Raw genomic sequence first — 18,722 nt, forward strand, 5'->3', positions numbered from 1 at the left:
CTGGGGGAATTCCCATGATCCTCAGGTAGAGGATCTGAATGTTTCAGTAAAGGGTCCGACTGTCGTGTTTACATGTGTCAAAGACCAGCTAAGCCTGTATGAAGACATTGGATCTGGTTTATACTCACTCATATCAGATAGAATGTGCAAGACAGAAAAAACTGTGTAGGTAAAGACCAACCACATTTAGCTGCTGTTTTAAGAAATACGTGTGTGTGTGTGTGTGTGTGTGTGTGTGTGACAGAGAAAGATTGTGGAGAGGGGAGAGTGGCAGTACTAGCAATGGAACATAAAGAAGAAATTGATAGCTGTTAAAACTGCGTACCCATGGCAGGTCCCTCTGGCGTGGCTAAATTCCAAACAGAATAATCCCTCTGGAGATAACAACTAATACTCAGGACAAGATTTAAAAAGCAACTACCAGGAGTTCCGGGATAGTGAAAGAAAGCAGGCAGATTCTGGGGACAAAAGGGCTGGCTCATGGTGTGGTGCTTTTGGTTTTGTTTTTAATTTGTTTATTTAGTCGGTTTTTAACCTGCGGGCAGCCAACAGTCGTTGTTGTGGGGCAGCTAAAACTCCTAGAGAATATATGCCATCTTTCAGGTCTGAAAATTTCGAAGACTGGAGTTTGGGGCAACCGGAAGAACAAACAGTGCTGGGTAGTCACGGGGACCACTGCATATGGGGAATGTCTAGAGAATCTTTATGCCTTGAAGCCTCTTTGAGCTACAAGTTATATACATCTCATCTTAAAAATAACTTGATAAAATAACCAAGCTCTATGTTCTCTTTCTTAGGACTCAAAATGCCCTGAAAAGGTGTTTCCAGTAAAACTGAAGTCAACCCACTGCACAAAGATTTCACTGTGATACTTTGTTTCAACAACATCCTATGAGCAAGAAAGTGGACGATTTTTTTAAATTAATTTATTTATTTTGAGATTGAGAGTGGGGGAGGGGCAGAGAGAGAGAGAGAATCCCAAGCAGACTCCGTGCTGTCAGCCCAGAGACCAACATGGGTTTCCATCTCACCAACTGTGAGATCATGACCTGAGCCGAAGTCAAGAATCAAACACTTAACCAACCGAGCCACCCAGGGGCCCCAAAGCAGACAATTGATATAGCAAGTGTTCTGGCTATTATCTGGAAGAACATGAGAAAAAAAACAGCACCTCTCACCTACAGTTGTTCATTTAGTTCATCGGCATCAGACTCCAGGCACGGCATTTACTTCTAATCCCATCATCGCTTATAAAAATTCACTAATTTATATTTGAAAAAATAATTGTTGTGGAGAACCTGTGGAAGGCAGAATAACAGTCCTCCCCCAAAGATGTGCACCTTCCCCTCCCAGAACCTCTGAATAGAGTAGTTTGCATGGCAACAGGGATCGCAGATGTGACCAAGGTGACAGAGTTTGAGATGAAGAAGTTATCCTGCATTACCTGCCGGGCCCAATTTAAGCTCACGAGCCCTTCAAAGTGGAGAACCTTTCTTAGATTCAGTCAGAGAGAGACAACATTGCTGGCTGAAGGTGGAGGAGGAGGGCCAGGAACCAAGGAAGAGGCAAAGGAAAGGAAACGGGTGCTCCCACAGAGCACTCAGAAAGGAAAACAGCCCCGCTGACAGCCTTGATTTACCCCCGTGAGATCCATGTCAGATTAATAACCCACCGAACTGAGAGACCATAAAGTTGTGTTGTTTAAGCTGCTCTATTTGTAGAATTTGCTAAAGCAGCAAGAGGGAACTCACACAGGACCCAAAAAAATTTGGGGGGGGGGTCTATATATGAGCAAGGGAGCTAAGAAATCTTTTCTAAAGTTTCCTTTGGGGTAAGAAGGAAAAAATTACATAACAGTACTGGTGGGGGGTGTTTTGGTGTAGGTTTTTGTTTTCAAATGGCTGAAGGACTTGATCCAGAACCTTCAAGGTCCACCTCTGTGTGAAGATTATCTTCAAAGTTCTCCAGAATAAACTGCCCTTATTTCATGGGTGTGAATGAATATCCAATAGGTTGCAGAAAGATGTGAAGATAATGATTCTTCAAAAACTTTTATGTCTGATCTCTAAACACACGAATGCACATGTATTTCTTGTTCCTGTTCTTTGGTTTGTTTGTTTTTGTTTTTTTTTTTTCAAAATGATGCAATGCTCAATCAAAAAAAATAATTATTTCGAGGTTCTGAGCCATAATCAGTTAAACTCCCCTGTCAAAAATGTGGAAGTAAATAACAAATTTACGTTTGTTTACTATTCTATGTAACAGGCAGAGGCCATCGATACGAAGAAAAGTTAAATTAAACAGGTGATTACAAAAATGAAAACTCAGGATGTTTTTCTCTCTCTCCTCTGGTCTTTCTCTTTCACCATATTTTGCAAAGGCTGAGTATTCATTTTCATTGCCCTGATTCCTTCATACCCTCAAGTTCCCTAAGAAAGCATTTAACCTCTTACAGTATTATATGAAATTATACTTGGGTTTTAAAACCGTGATGAGGAATCCCACTTGGTGGCTAATAATTTCTATAAGAAAAATGATCCGTGTGCCTGGGTGGCTCCGTTGGTTAAGCATCTGACTCGGTTTTGGCTCTGTCATGATCTCACGGTTCTTGAGATCCAGCCCCCTGTCAGGCTCCCTGGTGACAGTATAAACCCTGCTTAGGATTCTCTCTTTCCCTCTCTCTCTCTCTGTGCCTCCCCCTCCCCCTGCCTCCATTCTCTCTCTCTTTCTCAAAATAAATAAATAAACTTAAAAAAAAAAAAAAGAAAAAGGATTGGTTACACGTCTTACACATTTTCTGCCATTATGATGCTAAAAGGCTTTATTATCTATTATTACTTTATAATTATATTAGTTTAGAAACCACTGTGTATACTTATCTCCCTCAAAACTTCCAGCATCTCTCTTGCTCATTTTGACAGATTACGCTATTATATATCACACCTTACTATAGTCATACGCCAAATTTCTCCTCATTTCCTTACCATTTTTTCAATAGTCTTGAATCTCTTAAATCTCGACTCTTGTCATGATTATCACTGATTCCAATATCTATGTAGATGATAATTCCAATATACTGGACCCTCAGTTCCCGGATTAAACTCGGCAATTGACTACACCACCTGGCATCCCCCCACTGTGATCATACTTGAAAACTATGCTCTCCAATATTGTATTTACTAGTCTCACGTGACTATTTAAATTTAAATGAATGAAAACAGAAACTCAGGGGTCAGCTCGGTGGCTCAGTCAAGCATCTGACTTCGGCTCGGCTCATGACCTCATGGTTTGTGGGTTCGAGCCCCACGTCAGGCTTTGCACTGACAGTGCGGAGCCTGCTGTGGATTACCTTACTCCCTCTCTCTCTCTCTGCCCTTCTCCTGCTTTCCCTCTCACTCTCTGAAAAATAAACATGAAGAAAAAATTTTTTAATGAAAACTCATTTCCTCAGTCGTACTCCTTACACATCAGCAAATATACAACACTTCCATTATGACAGAAAATCCTACTGGGCAGCACTAGGCTACTCTTGACAATTTCATTGCCAATATAAGCACCTCCTCTAATTCTTCAGTTGTAGAAATTCTCTTCTCTAACCTCCACCTCTTATCTTTCCAGCCCTCTCTCTGTGGCAATTATATAGCCTTCAGTGCTTTGATGCCCACGAAGATATCAAGTTTGGTGACCATACCACCTCTTTTTTGTCATGAATCACTCATGTTTCTTTTCCCATTTTCTGGCTTGGCCCATTTATGAGGGTCAATTATAATAATCATTTCCTTACGTACAACTACAAATTCATTGCTTACTCCTTCATTGATCACACACATCTGGAAGATGCAGCCTGGTCAAATTCAACTCTACCTACTCTCCCCCTTGCATACAAAGCTGACTGTGACCGTATCAGCTGGGTTTATTTTATATTTTTAAATTATAACTTCTCAGCGTGGTTGCTAACCAATCTATTCTGTGAATTTCCTAGAAGATTATTCCCAGTTCCTCATTTCTCAGTTCTCAAATGTCTTCTCTCTTTCTTCAAACTCAATTGATGACCTACTTCTTTTTATCCTGAGAAAATATAAACATCAAAAGTACATTTCCTCTGTTCCACTGACCAAATATACTGAAAGAAGAAAGAAAGAAAGAAAGAAAGAAAGAAAGAAAGAAAGAAGAAAGAAAGAAAAAGAAGAAAGAGAGAAAGAGAGAGGAAGGAAGGAAGGAAGGAAGGAAGGAAGGAAGGAAGGAAGGAAGGTCGGTCATATCTGTGTGTCAAACAATATCATTTTCAACCACTATCCATTTGTACAACGATTTGTACAAATTGTACAAACTCTTATCCATGGTCAATCTCCATCTATACATACTTGAATCCATTCCATCTTAGATTCAAAGATTTTTAACTTGTTTCATCTCTACTGGTTCACTCACCTTAATTTACACGTAGGATATACTATCCCCCATTTTAAAAATAAGCAAAAAAGGTTTCATTCACCCTTCCACACACAAATATACACACAATTACCCCCTTTCTCGAATTCTTTTAACAACGAAGGAGTTCAAAAAGCTCTGTATGCCTTCTATCTCTTCCTACTTTTCCCGAATCCACTTTAATCAGGCTTTTCCCCTCACTTTATCTGTAAAAGCATTCCTAAATCACCATCAACCTCCACATTAACCCATCCAGTGACTCTTCCCCGGTTTCATTTTACTCGGCCTATCAGCAGTGTTTATATAATTGGTTGTTCCCTTTAACTTAAAATTCTTCTCCAAAATACTCTGTTCTCCAGGACAACATTATCTTGTTTTTCTTTCTACTTCACTACCTAATACTCCCTCAGATTTGCTGGTTCCTCCTTATCTGACTTCAAAATACTGCTGTGGCCCAAAGTTCAGTTCCTGGCCCTCTGTCTTGTTTGTGCTCATCCGGGGATATTGACAGCCATACATAGGTGATCTCCAAACCTATGTCTTCAGGCCAGGGTTTGATCACCAGGTCTGTACATATGACTGACGACTTGGAATATTTATTTAGATATGTTATAGGAGTTTCAAACTTAACACCTCAAAAAAATAAACAGCGCTTTTCCAGCTGTGTCACTGTATGCTTCTCCATTTCAGTGAATGAAAACTTCACTTAGCCCAAAACTCAGAATCAACTTTGACTTCTCATGTTGCTGTCACATGAATTAAATCCCCCAGAATATACTGTTCATTGTGGGAAATAAGGGGAGGCACGTATTAAATATGGAAGTATTATTGATTTGGGATACATTAAAAGAAATAGAGTTTACACAATCAGATACTCTAACTCCACTCTTCAATGATCATTCCATACCCACATATTATGTGCCCATTTCAGAGAACACTTTTAAAGAGGGGTCTTAATTGGATAGTATCTAGAGAATGGGCAAAATGGAAATTCATTCAACACTATTTACAAAAAGGGAAGGAGAAAAGTCAAGATTAAATCTGCAGGCATCAAAGACCTAAAGATAAAAGCAGAGAGGAAAAAAAAAATGGCCACAAGGAGGAGCTGGAGGATAAATACATGATAGAATTTATTTTGAAATGTATATTCAACCAATCCGGATAATCAAATATCCTGATTCCAATAAAGGGCTATGCTGACAGATTGATTGCCTTAACTCTCAGAGCAACATTTACTTGCCAGTGAAATGAACACAAGGGCCTGTCCCAAGCTCTGCCCCTAAAGATCTATTACACTATTTTTTACATTGCACTTATGATCTGAAATTATCTTGCTTTTTTCTTTTTTTCGCCTCTTTGCTATTTGTGTTCATCGCCCTCCACTAGATTATAAGATCCATAAGAGCACGACTGTTGTATGTTTTGCTCACCACGTTATCCCGGAAAATAGAATACTATACACATACAGAGATCAATAAATATATATTTAAATAATTGATTAGTTACCCCTGCAAGATACGTTTAGTAGTGATTTTAATAGGATACCTTATATCCCACTATATTGTGACATGAACCCTCAGTTCGAATATGCTTGATCACTTTGCTTTCTTGGATCACGCCATACTCACTCATACTTCCATAGCTTTTAGATGTTTGCCCTGCCCGACAAAAGTATTCCTTTCCTTTCTCTTTGCCTTTGCTTCAAATCTTAACTCAAGAGGCTTACGGATTCCATTTGATTCTTATTTACCTTTTCAGATACTTTGTGGGCATGTGCGTGATAAACTTCTCAGTGTGACAGTTGATATTTGACACATTTCCCTTTATTTTCTCTACTGTCTAACAAAAGGCTTTGCCACGGCTGTTGTCTGATAGCTATGCATTATGTAGTTCATTAATTTTTAATAAAGCACTGCACTTTTCAGTCCACATATTTAAGCTTGCTGAAAACGAAAGAAAATACTAATAATGTTTTTTTTTTCATGACAGGAAATCCTAGCCTTTTCCAAAGATAAACAGTATTTGGTGTATTTGTAGAAAGCTAGTAAGTCAGAGGTGAACCAACAATCTTAATGCGGAAGACTTAAAGGAACAGGATATCACCAATAAATGTACTAGGGGTTAGTGAAAAGGTGACGTGCCTTAAGAAGTCTGTAAAAAAGATACCACCAGCTGCAAAATTTTCCCTTCCTTTATTTGTTTTCAGTTTAAAGACATCATTATTGCATTCATAATAGTCAACGTGATTTTCCTTTGGTCTTCCTCTCATACATATCCACTAGCCCTCATTATATATTAAACAATTTTATCCACAATGTGATGAATTCAACTGATTTCCTATCGAATCTATACCTTGTCATTGTGATTCTAGTGTCTTTTACTCATTCTTCAGCTATAAACTGAAATGGAGTCTGGACAATACTTAAATGTGGAAGACTTTATAACTTGGGAAAGAACTTGGGAACCAGGAAAAGATACTTGGGAACCAGGAAATGATACTGCTTTTTACAAGAAGTGTGAACATAGAAAAGTCCCCACGTTCCTTAACTTTCTCTTTCTACACATGCAATATCAGGATGAAAATACCCTTTCATTCACTTACCAAATATCTATTGGCTGGTAACTCTATGCCAGTCACTATTTTAGAGCCAAGGAATACATTCTTTGGGGATACATGACAAAAATGCCTCCCTGTGTGTGTGAGTGTGTGTGGGGGGGGGGGGGGGGGGGGGGGGGGGTGGTCAGAGAATGATAAGTGTAATGGAAAAAAAGTGAAACAAGAAAGAGGGAAAGGAATGTGGGCTGGTGTATATTGGAGTTAGGAAAGTTGTTCTACACACTAATGAACAAAGGTTAGATAGCTAAAACCTAAGATTGCTCCACAAAGACTAGGACAATGACTTTCCCCGTGGATATTCACTGCCAATTTCAGTGTCCAAGACAGTTTACAAATTTGCTTTAAAATAAAAAAAGGTAACTTATGGAAAAGTGCCTCTTAATCTCCAAAATAGTAAACAAATAAAAAAAATTATTTGTAATTCAAACTTATCACAATATTCGCAGTAGAGGACTTTTTTAGTTTTACTCTACTAAGACAAGAAAACAGGAACAATAAAATATAAAAACAGAAATAACGTGTCAATGACAGGTCTTGTAGGGTGATTAGCAAAGGGGCACCTGGCTGCATCAGTGGGTAGAGCATGCAACTTTTAATCTCAGGGTCCTGAGTTTGAGCCTCACGTTGGGGATAAAGTTTACTCAAAAATGAGAGCACGCACGCGCTATCTTGCAAAGTCTTTGGATTTTGGAAAAGGAAAAAGAAAAGTGTGTTATCTCTATCTCTTTTTCCTGCAGTTCTCTGTTTAATTTGCTGAGTAACTCAGCTTGTATTTATAGGCTATGTAGAGGAAGAAAATAGAATTAAGACTAATGTTATCAAGGGCTCCTTTGACCCTGAGAAACTGTACTCACCCTCCAAGCCACGTTAGAGTGATACAAATAAAGGCAAATATATTTTTATGCAACATAGATCTGGACCTAAGACTCTCAGCTTTTGGCTAGTGTTATCAACGATTAAAAAAAAGAAAAGAAAAGAAAAGAAAAGAAAAGAAAAAAAAGTTGTATTACAATCATTAAAAGGAAAACAAAAACCAAATAAAGTCCAGAGGCTGAGCTATAGGAAAGGAATGTCACCTGAGGCTTACATTTCAGCTTTCCTATTTCTGGTGTTAAATGTACAGTTTTAAGCATTCATGAATCAGGAAGTAAGCCCAACATATTCTTGGCAATTTCCAAGAAGAATAAACGCGATATTTTTATATCTCAAGCAATTACCCAAGACCTAGAGAATGTAGAAACCACAAAAAAACAAGCTGATTGTAATGTTTCATACTTCCTGAAAATTTCTGCTAATTGAACAAGAAAACGTTTACAATAATTACAAAGGCTTTCGAATGCTTACGAACCTTACATTTACATATTTGATTTAATTTAACTGTAAATTTTCAGAAGTTACTTATTGGGCTACTAAGACCAGAGCAAAGATTTGCAAAAAATGTGTCATTTGAACTCACTCCTCTGTTCTGTGTTCTTTCTGTCACTGCCTTACATCAGCTTTCTCCCTCCCCCCAAAATATGCAGAGACACTGAAAAATAATTGTGACATAGTGACAGAGAGAAAAGAACGGAGAAGTGAAGGTGGAGGGAAAGCCTCAGGAATGGTGTGTGAATAAAGGCAGCCGAAGAAGAGAAGGAGGGTCTGAGTAATTCCTGGGCAATGCCTCCCATGTTGTTTTGGTTATTCTTTACCTCACTTTTAAAATTAGGTGAGGTGTGTAAGGAAAGAAATTTTAAAATGAAAGATTATTTTAAGTGAATTTGACAAAAAATTCAGAGGGAAGGAGGTAACAGAAAGGGAAAAAGAAATAGGTACAAGATGTCCCCAAGGGAAAATTAGTAAACAAAATACTTGCCATGAGATCTTATGTAATTACTGTATTGAAAAGTAAAGTCTGACACTCAGCTAACTAGAGAAAAAATAAAAATAAGATTATTTATAAGATTAATGCCTAGAAGTTACTTAGAAGAAGGGAAGCTTTTCTGGCCATGAAGTTTTAACTGTACATATATTATTATTACATATATAAATAATTATTATTTATATTATATTTTTATATAGTTATTTATATTATATTTAGATATAAGTATTATTTATATTATATTTATATGTAAGTATTATTTATATTATATGTATGTTTGTATAGTATATTTATATATATTTATATTATTATTATTTATATATATACTTATATATGTCTGCTATAAAACTATATAAAAGCTACCCTAATAACAAAATAGCGTCCTCACTAATATTCTTACATTAGCACAGCAACTAGCTTTCTCTGGTTGTTCTTACAACTCCTTTCAGTGTGAGCCACAATAAAAACATGAAAACCCATTTTATACAGTTAAATGCGTGGAAACACATATCACACTCCGATGTGCAGGGCACTAGGAACCTGTCCCTTCCACAAACAGCTCTTCATCGAAGCACCACCATACCTGTAATTACACAATTCCGCTTAATGATGATTTGCCCTTTGCTGGAAATTCATTTTAAAGTGAAAACCTTTGAAAGACAGTGCCTACATCCCCGACTCGGCTTTATTTCACTTTATTTGGTGGGTTTTCTCTGATGCCTAAACCCAAGCAGTATGAAGCCTGCTTCCTGCAGAGTCCTCAAAGTTTTGAAAAATATAATTTGTGGAAGATGCACGCATTTGGATGAATTGTAGGCTATAGTTAGAAATGCTGCCCTCTAACACAAGACCCTGAAACGTCTCATACAGCTCATATTAGATCAAATTATGTTAGACTTTCTCCTCACCATGGAGGAGTCTATGTATCTGCTCGTGTTTTGCCCAGGAAATTTTCATCACAAAGCGGTTCATTTCGACAACATGATTTAGGCTCCACTAAGGCGAAGATGAGGCATGAACTTTTGTTCTTTGAAAGGATACACGTAAGGAGATGTTCCTTCATTCAGGGCTGAAGATAAAGAAAACAGGAAGCAAATGCCATATCTCCTCCTTCACGGCAAGTTATTATTTTTATGTTTTTACGTTCAAGGTCCTTGTATCTCTGAACAGCTAGGAAAAGGCTTCCTGGGAGAAAAAATATCAAAAAAAAAAAAAAAACCCAAACCCAAACCCAAACAAAACAAAACAACCATGTCCCCCAACTCCTATGGCTCCTCCTTACCAGAGAGAGGAGGATCTCTCTCACTGAAATCGCCAACACTGAAATCGTTAAGAGTGGACAAGTTTGCAAAGTCATTGGACCCTAAGCTCACTCGTAGTCCAAGGGAAGCCATGCAGGATGAAGACGGATATGTCACTTTAAATATTAAAGGTCGAAAACCGGCTCTCACCTCAGGTAAGAGTGCCCGGAGGCAGCAACTTGGAAATTAATTGTTGAAATCGGTCGGTCAGAGTTTCCCTTCTCTGCTAGGGGTAGCACGTGTCGTTTCATTTTCCTGATGACCTTCCTTCTCTTCAGAATTTGACTAATACCTACATAGGCTCAGACAGACTTATTTAGAATATCAGCGATAGAAGACAAAAGCAGGGAACGTTACCCTAAGGTTTACACAGTTTCTTGCTGGGAGGAATCAAAATCAAGCGGATAAGGGGAAAGAATGTTTTCTAACCTCATTTTCGAAGATTTCAACCAATGGGTATGATTCTCCAGCTCTGGCTTATAAAAGTCATCATTTAGGGGGGTGGGTACAAAACACAACGAAGACCAAGAAACAAAACCCTTAGTCGTTGTTTTTGACTCAGAGTCGAAATCCATTGGAAAAAGATGGGTGCGTGGCATGGGGAATGGGTTATGCTCGCTATTGATGATCACCAAAAGAACACTAGCAAGATTTGGCAATGAATCTGTTTATATCACTCAGATAACCTTGAGAGAGCAAGGGCAGAGGTGACACTGCCACATAGCCCGCCCCCTAACATCTTTATTGTGTGCCCACAGTTGACTCTGCTTCCTCACCTTTGTGGCGTGTGATGGCTTTGATTCTGCTGACCTTGTGCGTGGGGTTAGTTATTGGGCTGGTGGCTTTGTGGATGATGTGTAAGTATTGACTCATTGGGAAAGAGTTGACCTGGCGAAAGCAACACCTCAGGGTCCGGGTGGTTGCCCCTGAACCAAATTGTCACTGTCTTGTTACTATTTCAATCATCTTCTACATGGCTGCCAAGAAATTCTCAATTTCGACTTCCGACTTTTTCCTTCTGTTTACGATCACTTTGCTGATTTATTAATTACAATCCTTTTCAAGAATTTTAAACTGGTCTTGGAGATCCCGCTCGGTTTAGATCCCCACGATCTTTTCAAGTTTTTTTTCTCCCTGTCTCGCATATCCCACGCCCCGACCAACATGGGGCTTTCTCAGTTTCCCCGCCTGAGAGTTTGCTCCCTCTAGTCCCTCTTCCTAAAAGCCCTCCTTCCCATTGTGTTTAATGAATGTGTTTATTTTCAGTCAGAAACAATTTGTGTCCCACACACAAAAAATTATCATTTTTTTCTTTTTAGAAGTCTAAAAGCCCTTCTTTTTATAAATCTAAAAGCCCATGATGTAGCTGTTGCTGGTTTGTGTACCTGTTTATTTTTCATAAGATATTGTAGAATCTTTCATTTGTCGTCTTTTTTTTTTAGAAAATGTGTAGTGTTAAAAATATTTTGAAATGTTTTATTTATTTTTGAGAAAGAGAGACAATACGTGGGGGAGGAACAGAGAGAGAGGGGGACAGAGGATCTGAAGCAGGCTCTCTACTGACATCAGAGTCCTACGCAAGGGGCTAGAACTCACAGACCATGAGATCATGACCGGAGCCAAAGCCTGAAGCTCAACCGATGGAGACCCTCAGGCGCCCCTCCTGTGACATCTTTTATTCACCCGAATATCACAATATTTTGAGCACAACGAGAAATCAATAATGTATTTTTTAAATCAAAAGAGATTTTGGTATGACCTAAAAAACAAAGTAACGTGCCATCCACCTTTGAAATCTGCTTAGCAGCCTGCATTCAAGCAAATCTCAAAACATGCACCTCATTTGATCAGGGCATTTTCTTACTTTGCGATGGTCTCCTTCATATAACTCAACTTCTTTTGGATGACCACCAGGTGTCAGTTTTGCGCAGTTCTTAATTTGTTCTGGGTCCCCTTCCCCCCTTTTCCCCAGACCCTTTGCAGTCCTCGTTTATTCATGTGTATCCAGTAACCACTCAGTTTGACAATTCTACTGAAAGTAGAGTTCATTGAAAGGTCTCTGCATCTCCGTTATTATCCTGATGACAAATTATTACCCAATGTTTACATCCAGCTGCCACAGAGCGAAACTACCTACAAGTGGAGAACAAAAATTTCTCAGGCACTCTGCACCGGTTGGCACAGCAGTTCTGCCAGTATTTAATAAAACAATCCGAACAAAAGAGCGGCGTCAGTAAGTATGGTTTTGTAACCTCTTCCTCTCCGCCCCCCCTCCGGAGTATTTCTGTGATGTTATCCGTAGGGAATCTGGAGATCTGCAAGAAACATTGAATATAGGGAAAAAGGAAAAGTAGAAAGTAAAGATTCCTATGCTGGGTTTCTCCTTAAGGCCATAAATGCAGCCCATGTGACCGAAACTGGAGATACTACGGCGATAGTTGCTATGGATTTTTCAGGCACAACTTGACGTGGGAAGAGAGTAAGCAGTACTGTGTTAACATGAACGCCACTTTGCTGAAGATCACCAGCCAGAAAGTTCTGGTAAGGAGATTCTTCTGTCAAATATTTTGGAGTCATGCGGAGCAAAATTGTAAGTGAAGCATTTGATTTTATGCACACAACGCACACACACACACACACACACACACACACACACACACGTTTCTCGAGTCTTACAGTTTGTACTAATCTGCGAACCTTATCAAGCCCAGTAGAAATGACCACAGCTGAGACTAAAAAGTGTGAAAATGAACTAATGAGACTTCGAATTCTGGTCTTACTCCTGTGACAAGTCATTTAAGCTTTCTCAGCTTTCTTAACTCCATTTACTAATTCACAAAAGAATCTGAAAGTATAAAGAAACTCAGCAGCTCAATATCACTGTAAAATATAAATAACAATGTCATCTCAGTAGTACATGGCTCCCCGGGGCCTGCTAAGTTGTTGAACAGTTGAACTTGAACAAACCATGATACAAACTCCACCTTTCCACAGGCTCTTCGGTAGGGTGGGGAACAATCTCATTTGCGAAACACACAGGATTTCAGTTGAAATTTTTCTGCAAAACGCGTTGCCTCTTCCACATTTTCCTCTTTGACAGCTTCTAACAAAGGCTCTATTTTTTTTAATGGTTATTTATTTTTGACAGAGAGAGACAGGGCATGAGCGGGGGAGGGGCAGAGAGAGGGAGACACAGAATCCGAAGCAGGCTCCAGGCTCTGAGCTGTCAGCATAGAGCTGGACGCGGGGCTCGAACTCACAGACTGCGAGATCATGACCTGAGCCAAAGTCGGACGCTCAACCGACTGAGCCACCCCAAAGGCTCTATTTTCAAGCGAACTATGTTCACATCCACTCATGCACTCTCTCTTTATTATTTAGTATAGCTTTTCTCTTCTTCGTGAATCCTGGAAGCAAACCAGAAACCGCGCCTTAGAGTCTCCCTTCCAACAAATAATAGGTTATTTTTTTTAATTTTTAAGCAATACGTTTATTAAAACATTTTTTAATTTTTTAAAAATATTTTGAGAGAGAGAGAGAGAGATTGAAAGAGAGAGCTAGCAGGGGAGGGGCAGTGAGAGAGGGAGAGAGAGCGTCACCAGCAGGCTCCACTCTGTCAGTGCAGAGCCTGATGTGGGGCTCGAACACATGATCATGACCTGAGTTAAAACCAAGAGTCAGGCGCTTCACTGGCTGAGTCACCCAGGCGCCCCTGAAACGTTTTTTTAAAGGCATAAAGTATTTATGGTATTCATCCTACACCTTCTATTATGGTAAGTATCATATTCTGTATATTAAACATGAACACAAGTATAAGTTCGAATACAAGATCAGGATTTGGGTTGTGTGCAGAGATCAAACCAAATGCAAATGCTCAAGCCATTCGTAGTCTACAAAACTGCCATAGCTGATCAGTAAAACTGACTTCTACTTTCCTGAGCTTGAGTCCACAGAAGTGGACCAGACATGAGGAGAACATTCCACTGACACGCATGCTCGTTTGTGTGTGCTGCTTCATCTACTAACTCGTGTTGTGGACTGAAACTCAGAGACGGCATTCGGATAAATACATTAATTTTCTTTCCAATCTGGCAAAAGAAGAGAGTGCCCGAAAACCTCAACTTCAACAGCCAGAGATTAATGGGAGACATGGAAACGTCTTGAATCTTGCTACCCTAAGCTGATGCCAGATTGGAGATTTACGAATGAAAGAGGAAGCAATGTCATTTTTGAGAAACAAAGAACAGTTGAACGGCAGGTGGACTATACTTGGTAGAGTGAAGTATACAATGTGGGTGTATTTTAGCGAAAAAAACAGGGGGTTAACAGGAAGGTGAGTTATGCCTGAAGCTTTAAAAAATAAGCAATTAAAGGTGACTTTCAGACACTATCTCTTATGGAATGCCAGTCTGTGTCTCACATCTGTCAAAAAGCTCAAGTCACTTTTTATTTATCAAGAATGCATTCTCACCTGTTTTTTCTGAGAGGTATGAGCGTATATGAACATTTGACTCCTTTTAATTTTGTTACCCATAGATTGATTGATTGATTGATTGATCCATCAATTCCACAAATATTCACTGAAACTAGTCCAGAATCTGAACCTACGCAGTTAACAAAACTTCCAGAAGTCCCTAACCTTGGGGAGCTTATATTCTAATTGGGGCAATAGGCAATGACCCATAACGTATAGTGGGTAGTGTTCATTCCTAGGCAGAGAAAGGTAAATTAGAGGGCGCCTGGATGGATCAGTTGGTTAAACATCTGATTTCGGCTCAGTTCATGGGTTCGAGCCCCGTGTTAGGCTCTGCACTGACAGCTCGAAGCCTGCTTCAGATTCTCTGTCTCCCTCTCTCTGCCCCTCCCCTGCTTGTGCGCTCTCGCAAAATAAATAAATAAACATTAAAAAAAAAAAAGAAGGCAAATTAGATAAAGCAGACGCTGTTTGTAATCCCTTTGAGAAAGACCTCATATAACTTCCTTTTACTCAATCAACTGAAACAAATTAATACTTCCATATGTAAATTTTGTAGGCTACTACAAAACTAAGCTAAGCAATGAAACCAAAGCAAGTAGAGGTTAAACCTAGGGAATAATAGTTTCACCAGCAATATATTTCTTTTTTATGTTTCTTCTCCAGTTGTTTGCCGTTATCTTATTTAAGAGCCATATTTGGTACTCTATTTGAAGTGGTAATAATAGACTCTAGTCTTCTGTCAGTGAAAGATAAACACAGAGGAGGTTAGAATATCTGCTTTTTGTGAACATTTCTTCCCTGTATTCTACAAGCAATTTTTCTTTCTGGAACAAGCGAACTTGGCACAATTCTAAACACCAAATAAAATTAATATTAATATTGACGTGTAATCTAATTTATTGTTGTTGTTCAGGGTCTTATCAAGAAGCTTTGTCTTTACATCATTACAAGACCTGTGAAAGCATGCTGACCGTTCTATTTATTTGTGTTTGCAATAGGAATACATGAAGTCTAGGACTGGATTCATTCGTTGGGTTGGATTGTCCCGCAAGAACACTAATGAGGTCTGGAGGTGGGAAGATGGTTCAGTGCCCTCCAAAGATGTGTAAGTCACTGGACTTTTGGAATACAACTAGCAAATTTTATTCCTGAGAACCTTTGCTCTCTTGATGACAAGTTACTTAAAAGTTGGGAGGTTGCTTGAGGCGCCTGGGTGGCTCAATCGCTTGAGCGTCGGACTTGGGCTCAGGTCACGATCTCGCGGTCTGCGAGTTCGAGCCCCGCATCGGGCTCTGTGCTGACAGCTCAGAGCCTGGAGCCTGCTTCAGATTCCGTGACTCCGTCTCTCTCTTCCTCTGCCCCACTTGTGCCCTCTCTCTCTCTCTCTCTCAAAAATAAATAAACATTAAAAAAGTGAAAAAAAGAAAGTTGGGAGGTGGCTCTGTACCCTTCTGTGTGCTACATAAGCAGTAGCTGAGTCACTGACACCCGAGTCCTAATAAGTGACCACTGGTAATAAGACAGTTCTACCTTCCTTACTCTCCCATGCCTCTGCTCTTTATCTGTGTCACAACCAACCTCTACTTCCAATATTTTTCCCCATTCATTTCTACCCTCAAATTTACCGTTGTGATATTTGCATGTGTGTGTGTGCGTGTGAATGTATTTAACGTGATCTGATTCTCTTCACATATTTTTCGAACAAAATTATCATTCTTGTTGTTTTGTGGTTGGAAGTGATTACTTTGAGGATTCTTTGGACTTTTCAGCATCGTTTTACCTACTCTTTCACGCCAGGGTTCTCCAAGAATCAGGCACATCGTTTACAAGGTGGTTCTAATGTTCATATCATAAGGCTCCATCCTTCTACAGACAAGCCAGGCAAAGGAGCCAATTGCATTAATAGTTAATATGGCTTTCCAGTTTCCAACCTCAAGATTTTTGCTCATTTTGTATGTCAAAACTCTGTCTTTCCAGTTAAAATGTAAACCATATAACTAAGACTTGTACAATCTGGTCTTTACTAAAATTTGCAATTAATTGATTCAACAGATCCTAAGTATTTACTATGGGGATGAGCAAAGGATACTGCAGGTACAAGCAAATTTCTTCATAGGTCTTGAGCTTTAGCTCCTGTCATTTTCTGCCTCATTCCCAATACTCTAGGCAAACGGGTGAACCCTCTGTGCTTTCAACAAGCTCAACTTGTTTTGTTGTCTCAGGGCTTTTGGATTTACTGTTTTCTTCTGGAATGTTCCACCTCCGGAACTCCATGGTGGGCTCCCCCTTGTGACTCACATGTCTGTTTAAACCTCACTTCCTCAATGAGGTCAACTTCAATTACTGAAACTAAATTAGCCCCACATCCACTCGAGTCTGTTATCACATTGTTTCATTTCTTTGTAACTCTTACCACTTCCTGAAATTTTTTATTTGTTGGCTTCTTACCAATATCCTCTTATATTTAACGTAAGTTCCCTGATAGAAAGGACCGTGTCCTTGTTGACTCTATCATCGGCACATAAAACAGCTTTGGCACATGGTAGGTATCCTACAGATGTTTGGCAAACCAATTAGATGTATACATTCTTTGTTCTCTTGTCACGAGTAGTGTGGCAGGGAATAAAGACAGGTAAGGCAATCACGGTAGAGTGTGCTCAGCCTTATATCTGCTACCTTGTAACATAAATCCTCATTTAAAAAAAAAAGTCTAATCAACTTACTTTTTCTTGAGCTCCTTCCCATTTTGTGCAGCTACTTGTCCTACGGGGTTCTTCTAACTCCTCTCTGTTGCTCTAAATCCTATCCTTCTTTCAAGACAGAGCTAAAGCATGCTCTTCTATGAAAAGATGAAAAGATAAAGCCTTCTCCATAGTTTTAGATCCCATCCATATCCGTCTCTTTCTCTGGACTCTAATGGTGCTTACTGCTCACTTACTACTTAATCGATGCTGTTTGAAATCGCTACGGAGCTCCTCAGCTGTGCATACTTTATACTCCCGAGCAGAGTGAAAATTTCTCAATGATCTGAATGTGTGTTTTCATTTTTTTTTCCACTTTGTGCCACAAAGTACTTGCACGCAGGGTTTGATCGTTGATTGTTGACATCGTTTTTCACGGGAACTCATTCTCCCTTTTCCATTCACAGGTTTGAGCTTTCTGGAAATGGAGGAGACAATATGAATTGTGCCTATTTTTATAATGGGAAAATTTACCCCACCTTCTGTAATGACAAACATTACTTAATGTGTGAGAGGAAGGCAGGCTTGACAAAGGTGGACACACTCCTGTAATGCAAAGAGATGGGAAGGATGTCACAGACAGGTGCTTGATTGTACAGTGACAGATCTGGATGAAGGACTTCCTGGACATAAAATTGTTTATTTTTTCCCTTCATCCCCCTTGGAGTCATCTTTATATTATCTTTTCTACCAACCCCGCTTCATTCCTCCTTTATCTATCCCTTCATACTAAGGGATAACTTAATCCCTTCTTTATACCTCCGGAAGCCAGTCTGTAAGTTGATCATTTGTTCTCAGTTGTTCTGTTTCCATGGGTTTTCTTTCTTCTTGTCTTCTCCTCATAATTATGTCAACCCAGTATGATTCACTGCATCTTCAGACGCAAACAAAAAAACACTTTAAATTGGAATGAGAACGGCTAGGCTTTCATAAACCAAAGCTGTGCAAGATATCTACGTTTGAAAGACAACATAAGGTAGTGGAAAGAAAACTGAACTTGGACTCCGTAGAACAATGTAGATGATGACTTAACTAAAGTACAACCATGGACCAAATAGTAGTGTGGCCCCTTTAACGTTCATTTTCTCATACTTCAAATAGAATAGCATCCATTATCTCATGCTCGCACAACCTAAGAAAAGGTCAGGGTACTAACTAGATCGATAACTCCATGAAGGCAAACACCATGACTTTCCTATACGCCCAGCATTAAGCACGGCTCCTTGTGGCTCACGGGAAGCAAAAAAATAGTCACTTGTCATCACGTGAAAAGCACCACAATCTGTAAAACATCAAC

The 18,722-nt window shown here is 39.3% G+C and overlaps 1 protein-coding gene across 1 annotated transcript; it reads left to right on the plus strand.

The window, feature by feature from the left end:
* Positions 1 to 10,158: 10,158 nt before the first annotated feature.
* Positions 10,159 to 18,191, plus strand: CLEC1B (C-type lectin domain family 1 member B). The gene is made up of 6 exons (XM_049625054.1): positions 10,159 to 10,362; positions 10,966 to 11,064; positions 12,321 to 12,440; positions 12,597 to 12,748; positions 15,683 to 15,789; positions 17,833 to 18,191. The coding sequence occupies exons 1-6, from the start codon at positions 10,299 to 10,301 to the stop codon at positions 17,975 to 17,977; spliced, it is 687 nt and encodes a 228-aa protein (XP_049481011.1). The 5' UTR covers positions 10,159 to 10,298; the 3' UTR covers positions 17,978 to 18,191.
* The last annotated feature ends 531 nt before the right edge of the window (positions 18,192 to 18,722 follow it).

Source organism: Panthera uncia, chromosome B4 (assembly GCF_023721935.1).
Source record: "Panthera uncia isolate 11264 chromosome B4, Puncia_PCG_1.0, whole genome shotgun sequence".
Taxonomy (NCBI): Eukaryota; Metazoa; Chordata; class Mammalia; order Carnivora; family Felidae; genus Panthera; species Panthera uncia.